The sequence below is a fragment of the Excalfactoria chinensis genome, chromosome 2 (genome assembly GCF_039878825.1).
Source record: "Excalfactoria chinensis isolate bCotChi1 chromosome 2, bCotChi1.hap2, whole genome shotgun sequence".
NCBI classification, from domain to species: domain Eukaryota; kingdom Metazoa; phylum Chordata; class Aves; order Galliformes; family Phasianidae; genus Excalfactoria; species Excalfactoria chinensis.
In genome coordinates, this window is record NC_092826.1 from 137,281,825 (window position 1) to 137,294,998 (window position 13,174).

Genomic DNA, 13,174 nt, shown 5'->3' on the forward strand with positions numbered 1-13,174 from the left:
GCTGCGTTTCTGAGTTATTTCCCTGCCTTGGACTGACTCCAAGCCGCCTGCCTAAGGAAATGAAGCTGGCAAAATCCTCAGTGCTGCCACACAGCACTGTGTTCTTTGGTGGGAAACCTAGAAAAGATGAAGAATAGGAGCTCGACACCCAGCAGCTCTGCTTCCAGGGGGTGGGAAGGCAAAGCCCCGGCTCCATCACTCTGGTAAGGACCAGAGCTGAAGCACTGATGGCAATGCAGCGCACACACACACTGCACTCTGCAAAGAGGAACCACACGTATCTACAGTACAATTTCTTGGTAATTTCCTTCCTGGTGTGGTTCAATCACACCTCTCCCCATTCCAGACACTCTCAAAAGCCTCTGCTGGGGAAGCGTTTAAGGCAAAACAAGAAGACAAAAAAGGAATAGCCCCCATTATTCCTCACTAACCCTTCCTTTTCTGAGCTAGCATTTATTATCCGACACTAAAGAAAGGTATCCAGCCCATAGGGGTTTTGCTTCTTTATTTTACAATGTTTTGTCACATACCAAAAGCTTGTTTGAAAGAGAAAACACAGAACTGCTGACTGTTTTCAGAATGGCTATACAAGATTCTTATCAGGATAGAAAGTAATATAAATATATATCTCTCTCTATAAAAATAAATGCTTTAGTACAAGGACAATTTCAATGAGGGAAAGAAACAAAATGGTAAAAATAACCCCAACACGTAACATCACAATTTAAGTTCCTTGTTTAAAGGTGTTCGAACATTTGACCTTCCAATGAGTGCCAACAAGGGGAAAAGAGAACCACGGCCACCACTGAAACACGCTTACAGTATCTGGAGTTTGTCATTCAGAGATGTCACACTTCATAAAGACACTGTGCCAAGACAGATGCAAAAACGTCAGAAGTGCATAAGCTGGATTTTACTCAGACAAGGGTACGTATTCAAACCAGACATTTCACATGTCACAGCTGATAATTCACTTTGCCCCAAAGGAATAATTTTAGTCTACAGGACAAATGTGAACTGCTTGTAAGAAGGCCATAATGGCGATACTTGCATTGCACCTGAGCCAGCCAGGAGAGTGTGTGCAGTTAGGTGATAACGAAACCCACCCTAAGCACTGACATCTGTATGAATTCATCTACTGGAAGCCTGAAGATTTAGGAATTCAGCTCTTGGTTTTGACTTCCCTTCCAGAAGCTGAGCTTTCCTTGCTCCACAAATCATCTATGAAAGTTCCACACAGCCTTTTGTTGAGACATCCAACAAGTGTCTGATGGCCAATGCAGAGTGTGTTTCTTCTGTGCCCAGCTCAGCACCACCAAACCCCATCTGTGGGACACGGTCAGTGGGCATGATGAGGATGGGCTGATGGTTGGACTGGATGATCTTTGAGGTCTTTTCCAATCTCCATGACTCTATGCCTCAGGCAGAGCTCAGGGCCCCATTTCCTCACTGGATGGCCAGGCTTCTCCCCTAGCAGCACAAGCCCTGCAGCTCTAGTGCTGGCAGCACGGCCCACTACCTCCCTCTAGTGTCCGTACCAGAGCCTCCTGCTTTTGTTCTCGCCCCTAATGAGACCTTGGATGAGTTCTTTCAACTCTCAATTCAGGAGGGATCTGGTTCAGTCCTGTGCGCAGTGACCCGTAATTAATGTTGATAGACACTCTAGAGTATGAGAATTCATCAAGCCCCAGGAGTGACTGGGGATCAAGCAGTCTCCAGAAACTCTTATATAATTAACATTTAACGATTATGCAAAAGCCCCAAGGCATGCAGCTGTCTCCTTCCTGCAGGAGAGACCTGAGGGCAAGAGGACATGAAGATGAACTATTCAGAAACTCCTTATCAGCTTAACTTCCCTTCTCTCATGTTCACAGGCTTCTCACTGGAACCAACAAGACAGAAACGTGCAGGTATCACCTTGGTACCAGGCCAACAGTTAGAAGGCACTGAAAAGCACTGGGTTTGTGAGCCTACCTTAAAAGTGTCCCCATGTCAACACACACATCGCTGCGTTCAGGTCAAGAACAGGCCTCTCTTGGCCAGGAAGAAGTGGCAGCAGCACCTGCTACGGCACGGCAGCAACCTCTGGTAAGTGAACATCCACTAATGGGGTGGCTGAGGAAGAGACAGGTGCACACATCCCTGTCTGAGGAACTCAGCCCTTGTAATGCTTTAAAATACATCTTAAAACAATTAATCATAAGCCAGATACAATCTTAAAGACATAAGCTAATAAAACCTGAAGCTGTAAAATCAACCCGAGTCAGTGGCTGAGGTAAGAAACAAAGTGGTTAACGATCAGGCAACTGCAGATACATAAGCAAGATGCTCTTCTTCCCAATGTAGAGAGTAAACAGTTACTGAAAATATATTTAATAACCCAATGGGCCACTTTAAAAAACCACTTTGGGCAGAATTCTTGCTCACAAGTTAACAACTGTGGTGGTTAGTTAAAAGATGCTCTTTCCTATTAAGGTAACATTATCTTCTATAATTTAAACGGCCCAATCTATAATTCAGTACACTCTTTATTTGATATTTACCCTTGTGCCTTTGAGGCATCTTAAAAGCTGATGTGCTTTGGCAGGCTCTTAAAGGTCAAACAATTGACAAACTGGTCCCACTTAGGTGCACAGCTGTGTTCCTGTTCAAGTCAATGAGCAAAAGCATCCTGTACTTTGTGTAGAAAAGACTTTCACGAAAATATAGATTTCAAGACTGACTTTCTATTAAAGGGAGTCTCTCTTGTAAACATTTAATCAGGCCTGGGAATACAAAACATTGGTATGAGACATGCCAATTAATCAAATGTCACATGAACACAGACATGCTGCAAGGGAGTGTTCTTCCTTATAGCTCAGTAAGAAAAAAATATCCCTTATGTCAAATATAAGGGACTACTCAGAAGATGCCAGTAATGAGGGATTTGAACTGCAAAGGAATATGGAACAGGAATGTCATTATACAGCTTAAGGATGAAAACATCCACAGGAAATAAGCTGAATTCAGTAGTTCTGCACTAGTTATCATTACAAGGATAACTGCTCTGACCTTGCAGATGTTCTAAGAACAAAGGTACAACCATTAGTTAAACAGTGGTTTAACAATTAAAATACAAACCTCTGCTCTTTTGGAAAGACTGAAGGAGGCTCAGGACAAGCATGGGTCAGGAACTGACCACAGCAATTCCTGTGCTGCTTAGCCAGCAGTGGATTTCACTAACATCTTCAAATGGCACCTACCCTAAATGTTACTATAACCATTGAAGAGCTTGTAAAATAGCACGAACCTTTTCTTTTCAAAAGCCTGCAGTTTGAGGCTTTCATCATTTCGTGTCTTATACCAGTATTTTATATTTCCAGGTCTCATTAAACACTTTACAACAGAGCCACCTTGTATCAGTGGCTCAGTCTTTAAGTGCATATTTTCTGTATTTCCAGTAGAATCTCTTATTTCACCAAATGCTGGATGCTGTTGCTCACTGACTTGAAAAGGAACACCCACATAGTTGCTCTGTTTCCCCTTCTGGGTTATAAGAAAAGTGCTAGAGGAAATTATTTGTTCCCAGCTGCAGGCTCCAAACGCTGACTGCGAGGATCCAGGTTCTGCAGTGAGATGCTGTAGGAACACCATGGTCTGAAGGCACAGTCAGGACAGGCTGAAAAAAGGCTCTCAAAACTTTGCATCATGGCAGCAAGAGAGATTTTGCCAGTCTTGTCCAGAACCATTTTTTGGTGCAAGGATTGGTGTAATCACAAATTGTAATGAACCGCAAGATACTTGGAAACTCGTTCTTCATAGTCTTGCACTTGACTGGAATCAGCCGCTTGAGACGAGCACCTGAAAGACAGATCACACAGGCAGAGGATTACACAGAGCTACACTCACATCCCGCTTATATTGTCTCCTCTAAGCACTACACACGCCCCAAGATGCAGGTTCTCATCCTGCAGAGCAAGTTTCTGAACCACAAGCACTCTACCAAGAACATGTCACTCAAGTATCAATCAGGGCCCCGCGTGCATCTTGCCTGATCCCAGCGTAGAGCAGTGAAGGCCTAACGAGCAGCAGATAGAAAAGAACAAAGCACAGTTTCTTGTTGAACGCAAACAGGAGTACACAGTCCTGAGTACTTCCAGATGCATTTAACAATAAAATTAAGAGTCAAAACTTCTTCGAGATGGTTCTCTCCAGTTCTTTTGCTTCCTACCCTGAAGCAGATACGCTGCTGAGCGTATCCATATGGACAGAAGGGGCAGCGAGGAATCACTCTAATAACAGGAACGGCTTTTGTTGAGGCATGTGCATGATCAGAAAACTGTCCCTGTGATTATTACAGCCTGAAGCAGCAGCTGCTGTAGAGAGGAATGTCTCCCCGTCCCATTTTCCATAAGGAAACCGGCTACCAGCTGAAGTCTGCCCAGTGCAATGATGCTGAGGCCTGGATGAGGCAAGTACAAGATTTCCTAACTGCAGCAGGTGCTTAAGTAACAAGTGGAGCTTGCACAACTTGCCACCAAACCCTCCTGGGTGTGACAGTGTGAGTTACCTTGCATGAACAAGTAACTTAGTTCTGCAAGCCTGTACTTACGTGTATGATTTTATGTAGGGTAAATAGAGTAATTACATAGAGATGTGCATTTGTGGTCTAATGAAAAGTACGCTGCAAAAAGACTGATGCGGAATGAAAAGGTCTTTGCTACAAATTCTTCTGATCAGGAGCTGATGCAGTGTGCTAGGGATGCTCATGGGATTAATGCCAAGATTGGAAATTATTTTGTCATGGAAGATGCAGCTAATTCCTCACTGTACCACTGGCTTCCAGTTTAACCTCTGGTGTGTCAGTTATAATGCCACGTCAAATAATCTACAAGAGACTCAATATGCAGGCATTCCTATGGATCTTAACGTATCCTCCGTGCCATTAAGTTGTGCTGCATTTACTACTTATATACACACATAAATGTAGGCTAACTGCTAGTTAGAGATGCAATCTGAACAGACTTGATGGAAATAAACATGTTTTCTTCAATTCAGAAAGAATGTGGAACAGATATTTCCCATCAAAGTTGAAAACTCAGTCTATTTTTTGTTTGCCTATCCATGATGCTCCAGGATCCCTGCAGAAAGGTGCATGCTCATTAACTGAAATTACCCCAGCACTTACTCACACTGCAACACTTTCCCCAACAGCAGCAAATTTCCTGTATGAGTCTTGAAGCACTTCAGAAGTTCCCCAATTTGCATGCAGCTACACCAGCTCTGAAGCAGGCAGTTAACCCACTTGGCAGCTGGAGCACCCAAGCTTCCCACTCATTGCAGGTCAATGGCAGGGCAAGGAACCAAGTCCAACAACAACAAAATGTATAAAACCACTGTTAGTTTTGATGGCTGCTTCTAATAGAGATAAGTTTCTGTTTACTTACTGAAGGGCATTAGAGCCAGGGCTACCCCTGTGCCTAACTGGACTTTTACACATAGGTGAGTAGAAAGAACACACCTCTGAAACTGGGTTCTAGTTCAATAGCCATCTATTACTCATTTTCTCCTTTCTCACCTAGATTTACCTCATCTGTTTAAATCCATCCCAGACCAGCCCTCATTCTGCATTTGTGCAGTGCCCTGTGGTATAGCACTGACCTCAGTCACAGCTCCAGATGTTACTGCAGTACAAGTTAGAATGTTGACAGGCAATTTCAAATAGAGTGTTAGTGAGATCTTACCTGGGGAAAGACTAAGAGCAAATTTGGTCTGAAAATCACATTCATCGCTTTCCAGGTAATCATCTGAAATGACGACCACCATCCTCCGACACCTTCAGAGAAAGCAGACAGGGGAGAAAGAAATAAGATGTCAATGGAGACGCTTCTCATTCTCACCAGTAAAAAAAAAAGAGGTAATCTTCCAAATTACTCTGAAAAATGAACTCCTTAGTTGTGGTTGAGCAGGAATTAATTAGAGGGTAAAGACTACTAACAAAGACTAGGTTTCATACTGAACACACTAAAATACTACAAGATGAAGAGCAAAGACCTCACCGTCCACGGAATCTTTATTTCATGCTCTGTTTGTCTATTATAAAAACTGCCATCTAAATTGTCTGCTCAAACGCCTCTTGGGATCTCTCACCAAGCCTAACTTGGCAGGACTGTGACAGCAGACAAGCTGGCTGAGGCAGCAGTGAGCACTTCCCCCCTTCATAGTGTAAGAGACTTTCTCTACATAAGTCTCTGCCTAGGATGTTGCTTTGATGTCACACACCTGCCCACCATCCATGAGTCCCACAAAGGTTTGAAGGATCCCTGAACACCAGTGCTGTTCCCTCAGATTCTACATAGTGAGGTGGAGCTAACTCCTAAATACAGTTTGGAGCTGAATTCATTTAAAGATTCCCTCCAATGGTGCAACTGCAGGATGAAAAGGAATCAAGTGTAAGTGGCATCACTGCTACAGCACCTTCTCTGTGAGCTATGAAGCTACATGTTTAGGAATGCCTGAGTGTTCATTCTTGAACCAAGAGTATAAAACAAACCCCATGAAGACATCCTCATGGATTTCTCCTGCTCCACTGGCACAATGCTGCAGACATGAAGTTAAAACAAGTACATTTCACTATGCTGAGCTGCCCCAACCATCCATGGTTCGCTCACCTTCTTTCTATGAGTTCTCCACTGATGGACCACACACACGATCCTGGCAAGACATCCCGATCAAACACACAGAGCTTCAGTTTGAATTCCGTTTGCTCCAGCTCTCTGATCATCTCCTGGACAAACTGAAGGTCTTTCTGACAGTAGCAGATGAAGGCATCAAACATCTCTGTTCCGTGCCCTGAAACCATTAAAAATCCAGCTGTCACCTTTTCCTATAAATGAACTCCCAGACTGAACAGAGCTCCCCCAGCCTTTGACAGACAAGCTCTGTGCCACGCTTGGTAGGGTAGCTCAGGCTCTTGTCCAGGACTGGTGGGAAGTAATGCATGTGTGTGACTTCACTTTTTTTCCACAGTTCAAGGTATTAGAGTAAGCCCACAATTGGTGGCAGGGGTTAGGGATGGGTAGCCAAGATGCAGAAAGGCAGAGGCAATAATATCAGCAGGGAGGGAGGGAAGCACAGGGGAGCTGACGGGAGCAGAATACCCTTAAGGATACAACCAGGAGCCCTCCTGCTCTGCAATTTCACATCTGAAATATCCATCTGACTCTAAGTCCTACTTCTGCAGCGCAGTTCACAGTGCTACAGGATTCCTAACCAAAACCTTACTGCAGGACCACCATCCCATGGGGATGATGTGGTGTGGGTTCAGCCTAGAAATTTGGAACCAACCATTGTTATGGCCAAGGTATTAAACTTGGGTACCAAAGGCCGCATCCTAAGTAAATGGCCCTGTTTTCCAAACATGCTAATGGCTGGCAGCTCTCATTTATTTAGCACTCGTACCAGTAAAACAGTGCTTTATTTACAGACAAGAACCTCGCAAACAAACACCTTAATATTGCTGGATTGTTTTCCACTATGTTATTTTATTTCCCTATCAGTGTCACTATACATCTTTTTTAAAGTTTTTATGCCAGCTAAAGCCTACTACTGAAAAACGAGGTCAGGCTCTAAATGTGGCTCTACTGAGAAAAGCAGCAAGCCAGCATGCAGCTTCAAATCAAGCAGCAGCCAGTCAAGCAGAAGGGAAACTGGCTGCCAGGTCAACCTGGGGCACAGCACTACCCTGGGTTACGTCAAGCAAAGCTGCTCTATGGGCACTGCCATGTCCGTGGGGTTGTGGGCACTTGGCAGGGACATTGATGTCCCCACACACAGCAAAAGCAGCTGCTCGAAGTCAGACCAGCCAGAGCAGCTCCTGGAGAAGTGTGCTGACATCTCCATTCTGCGTGGCTGCTGCTCACCCTCCTATTATAGGATGCTCACTTCTCCAGCTGCACCCAGGTGCACACGCAGCCCAGTGTGCACACAGAGCTGCATTCCCCCTGCTCTCCACTTCACACGTAGCAATACTTACAACCCTGCTTCCCTTTTTATTCAAGATTCTTCAATCTGCTGAAGACTGGGCAGCACAGCCAAGGCAGCCAGCTTTGAGCTCCTTCCCCTCTGTGCTGCACTTTCAGCAGCCTGCAGCTGTTTGCTTTGTGAGCCGAGCCAAGCAGAGGGACAGCAGCTGCTTCTGGGAAGTCTCCCTCCACACGCAGCCAGCAGGCTCTGTGCCAGGCTGTTCCAGGGTGCAGCCTTCCCCAGGGCTGCTTTTGCTTCTCCTTTCTGCCCAAAGGAATAGGCAATGGGAAGAATGAAAACGCCTGCAGACTGCCAGCTACAGCATACCAGTCGGGGTTAGGAAAAGTCACAATACTGAAAGTGAACTGATTTTCTGCACTTCTCACAGGGATCTGCCGGGCAGCTGAACGTGATCACTACGTGAGGTGTGCCACAGTGATGCCATCGCTGCACTCACCGTATGGATCATCCCTCGTGGTGATGCCCATCAGCTCTGATGTCTTCGGCACGCTGCTGTCTACTGCCGGGACCTGCAATGGCTGCTCAGCCTCCTGCCGCTTCCTCCGTAAGTACTTCTTGCAGTCCTCCTCTGCAAAGACACAACACCAAGCCATGAGCGTGCTTCTATACTGCAGGGGTTCTTTACAACAGGAATCCCTATTTTACACATTAGGGATATTACAAGGTAAAACCCTGCTGTGTTTTTTGGTGCCTGTCTACAGACCCATTGGCCTAGAGCTTACTCAGCTTCTTGAATCTCTTGATGCTGCACCCACCACCTCCTCCAGCAGGGACAAGTCACATTCCAGCATGCCCTTAGATGGGCTTCCTGTCCTCCAGCAGCTGTCAGAAACTGCTTTTAGCTCGGGCAGAGCAGATGCACACATGACAGTGGAATAACTGAGGGTGCTGTATTTGCTCCTGTGCATCCCATGTGGGACAGTGATGTGCACTAAGCTATTACAGATTTTGCTTAAAAGTGACTGACAAATCTAACATCAAAGTCTTTGGGGAACTGAAAAGCAATCCTGCAGGCTCTGATACAATGCAATCTACAATCACAGAACTGAAAGTAAATGGAGATTTGAAACCGGCAATTAAAAGAATGATGAAACTCCTGCCTGTCTGCTACTTTGCTTAAGGTTCAAACACACTAAAACAAAAACTAACAAGCACCAACCAGAAAAGCACCAATCAGTAAGAATTAGTCTGAAGCAGCTGCAGAGGTCTCTGGTACAGCAGCACAGAGCAGAGCAAAGCCTGGAAGCACAGCCACGGGCGGGGAACACTCCTGCCATCCAGCCCTACCCAGACCCAGAACACTGCAGGAAGCCCAGCTCCTGAACCCCATCTTTACTTCTATCTCACATCTCTGTGCCCTGCCCACAAACAGCCTAACCAGGTGTCAGGTCTGAGCAGGGATTTTCCTGATGCAAACCCAATCTGCCTCTCTTCCCCCTTCTTTCTCAGTTGTTCAGCAGTGAGAAGAACCAGCTGCATTCTTCTTTCCCCTGTTGCAAAGTGCCTGACATGAGTTATTCCAGCTTGGTCCCCAGAGTCATCACCACCCTACTCAAAGCTGAAGCACACTCAATAAGTTAAGTTCCAGCCTGAAGGAATAACAGACTTCCAGTGCTTAGGCATGGATTAGCCCCCACCAGGAGCTGATCCCTGACCGTGTACAGCTTAACAATAACAAACGAGCCAAAAACAACCCTAAAAACCCATAAAGCAGAAGCCAGTTAAGAAGCAAGAAGGTCCTCCATACTGAGTAGTCCCATTCCACTCAGCCTCTAACAAGGCGGTGAAGGCCTTACATTCTTTGAGCAGTCAAGCAAAAGCCTGAGGTACTGGAGAGGAAGAAAATAACCACAGTGTTCTCTGACTCTGTGCTCATTAGAAGAGAAAGAGCATACCCTGTACTTCAAGCAGGAACCCAGCACTTCTGTAGTAGGTCAGGAAGAAACAAAAGTCACCGTTTCATCAGGAAACAGCATAAACAGAGCAAAGCAAAGAGTTTTACATACCCAAAGATGATTGTACAACGAAATAAACTGATGAGAAAAATCAAGGCAGTGGAACTGCAGTGCAAATGTAACCCTGCAGTACCGATGGCCATAAGAGACACTACAGAAGAGACACCATTTTTTAGCATCCTGAACATTTAGCAGGGCCACAAAGCAAGAAATGGAGCATGTGATGAAAAAAAGAAGGAACTGGTTCTGAAGTAGAAACCGCAAACTGAAAGTAGTATCCTTTGGAGCTGCACAGCATCATCGAGTTGTGTTCAACAGGGACATCTTGAGGCCTTCCAAACAATTCAAGATGCCTTTGCGGGGGCTGCTGAAATGTGCCCCAAACCTGCACCTCCTGTAATGGCAGCACAGCCCACAGAAACCTCGACGCTGATGTTCTAATCTCCAAGCCAAAGTCCTAACGGTGCAAACGAAGACGCCTTTGGTAACAGGAAATAACACGCACAGGAGTTTATGCAACCACCCATTTTCTTTCCTCTTATGAGCACAAATATCTCTGAAGTCTGCAGGAGGTTGGAGCACTGGCAACAGCTTGCAGGCCCACAATCCTCAGCCAAAAATAATGAGACAGATATGGCCGCACCGGGTCGGGCTGCGGGTCCCCCTAGCATCCTGTCCCATGTAGTGATCAAGAACCAAGGGAGACTGTAAGTATCAAATAAGCACGCAGCAATACTTTCCCCAGATAATTTCTCTTTTGGGTATTATCTACCATCTATTTTTAAAACCTATCTTTCGGATCACTTCCAGTTCAGCCATTTCTGGAGTCTGAGCCGGTATTTCAGTGTTTTCTTCCAAGAAATTATCTGCCTCCTCTTATCAGCGTGACCCACAGCTGGGCTAAACTTGTGACTTCAGCTCCTCCCGCTCTGCTCAGGGTCTGAATGAGCTCATCCACAGGTCCTGAACTAAGAGGCAGCTTTGGGGGTGCACATTGTGAAGCCCCAGCTCCTTCCCACAGCTGGCAGCTTCTGCTCTTGGTGAGGATCACAAAGCACGTGAATATTTACTACTTTTTGCCCCTGAAATGTCTTCAGGGCATTCTTCATGTGGGAGAGCTGTAGGAGTACAGGCACATCTTTGGTCCTTGCTCAGGTTCCCAACAGAGATGCACTCCTGTACCTTCAGTCCTCGCAGTAACAGGAAATGAGTTTGGTTGTTCCTTCACCACAGACCCAGGGGATACCTTAGGTAACACACGGCCTCTTTTGGAAACACCTGGGTAAGGAAGTTCCCTCCTGACTGCAGTTCTGAGAGCCGCCTTCCTTCCGAATTCCTGCAACCACGAAGAATACAAAGAGCTTACAAGGACCGAGTTACAAGAACAGCTGTGGGATCTCCATATTTACTGTCTTGCACTGATTCCATCTCAGTGGGCAAGGAAATTAATTTCTCTCCTGTTATTCACGTTCACGATGCAGCTCCAGATCTCCATGCCAAAATCTCTGGTTCTTCTTAGAACATCTTTGCAGGTCTCCTCCTGTCCCACCTTGTCAAAGGCATCCTTTGATGTGCAGAAATCCCATTTGAAGGGTTCCAGGCACTCCAAGATCACAAGATCACTAACGTTGGAAAAGATCCCTGAGATCATCAAGTCCAACCCCAGCCCATCACCAGCACTGCCCACATCCCTCAGTGCCACATCTCCATGGTTCACAAACACCTCCAGGGATGATGACCGCACCACTCCCTGGGCATCCCATCCCCACTACTTCACAGAAGAAACTCTTCCTCATATCCAACCTGAACCTCCCCTGGCACAACCTGAGGCCATCGCCTCTCCTCCTACCGCCGTTCCCTGGGAGCAGAGGCCGACCTCACCTCACCACAGCCCCCCTTCAGGAGCAGCACGGCGGCTCCATGCCCCGAACCCACACCGCCCGAGCGCTGGGACGGCCGGGACTCACCCACGCTGCCGGTCAGCTCCAGCAGGACATCGTGACGGCCCAGCTGCCGCAGGAGCTCCAGCAGTTGACCCACGGTGGCTCCGCCGGGACAGCGGCTCTGCCACTCGTCCAGCAGCGCGGCCGTGGGGTCGGGCAGCGCCTCGAGCCGCCGGATCTCCAGGTAGTCGCAGCCCAGCTCCTCCGCCAGCGCGGTCCAGTCGGCGGCGGTCGCCGCCCGCGGGTTGAGGTAAAGGCCGAGGCGGCGCCGCACGCCGTAGTTGAGGGCCACCATGGGCACGGCGTGCAGATCCGCCGGCTCGGGGCCGGGAGCGGAGCTCTCACCCACGGGCACAGTAGCCATGGCCGGGCCGCTCTCGCAACTTCCCCCGGCCCGGCCCTTTCGCTTCCCGCCTCGCTCCGCCTCCTCGCTGCGTGCCGCCCGGCTCTGCGCCCGCCTCGCCGCCTGCTGGGGTGAGCGGCCCCGGCGCTTGGCTGCGGGGCAACGAGTGCGGTGTGCTTTGCGTTGGAAGGAGCCTCAGAGCCAGCCCCAACTGCAGCCGTGGGCAGGGACAGCTCCCCCTGCTCGGGCTGGATGGGGCACCCACAACTCTCTGCCCTTCAGTGAAGAGTTTCCTCCTAACAGTTCAAAGCTGTTACTTGTGGTCCTATTACTTTCATGTAGTCTCTTTAGGTACTGGAAACCTGTTGTAATGTCTCCCTGTTTTCTCCACACCAAACAACCAGAACTCTTTCAGCCTCTGATGTGGGCCACTGTTTTGTCCCAGTTTTTCATTAGGGACATGATTGTTTCTTTTAAACAGCAGCCCCTGAAGCTGAGCATCTTCCGTCATCAGGAGCTACTCATCTCCTCATCAGATCCTGTCATCCAGCAATGGGACAATGATCACATCACACCACTTGTTTTCTTCTCATAGCATCACAGAATCACCGAGGTTGGAAAAGACCTATGATATCATCCAGTCCAACCATCCACTGGTTCTTTTTTCAGTGCAGTCCTGAACCCATCTACCTATATTAAGCGTTCATAGATGTAACAGAACTTTGCTGCTATTCCTTGCCAAGGAAGTCCAAATGGATACCTAGTGGTAGTGGAGAGGAGTCTACCTCTGTGGCTGAATTGGTGCTGAGTTGAACAGTTTGCTGCTTCCATGCATCTCCAATGGCAGAAGTTCCCATTGGGTTCTTCTCTGTTCTTCAACATACATCATTCTTGAGAGGAAAGCAATC

At 47.2% G+C, this 13,174-nt stretch overlaps 1 protein-coding gene across 1 annotated transcript; it reads right to left on the minus strand.

The window, feature by feature from the left end:
* Positions 1-496: 496 nt before the first annotated feature.
* Positions 497-12,330, minus strand: MYD88 (MYD88 innate immune signal transduction adaptor). The gene is made up of 5 exons (XM_072328623.1): positions 11,948-12,330; positions 8,462-8,593; positions 6,651-6,831; positions 5,724-5,815; positions 497-3,840 (listed from the first exon to the last, which is right to left on the minus strand). Exons 1-5 carry the CDS (start codon positions 12,285-12,287, stop codon positions 3,686-3,688), a joined length of 900 nt encoding a protein of 299 aa, XP_072184724.1. The 5' UTR covers positions 12,288-12,330; the 3' UTR covers positions 497-3,685.
* Positions 12,331-13,174: the final 844 nt, after the last annotated feature.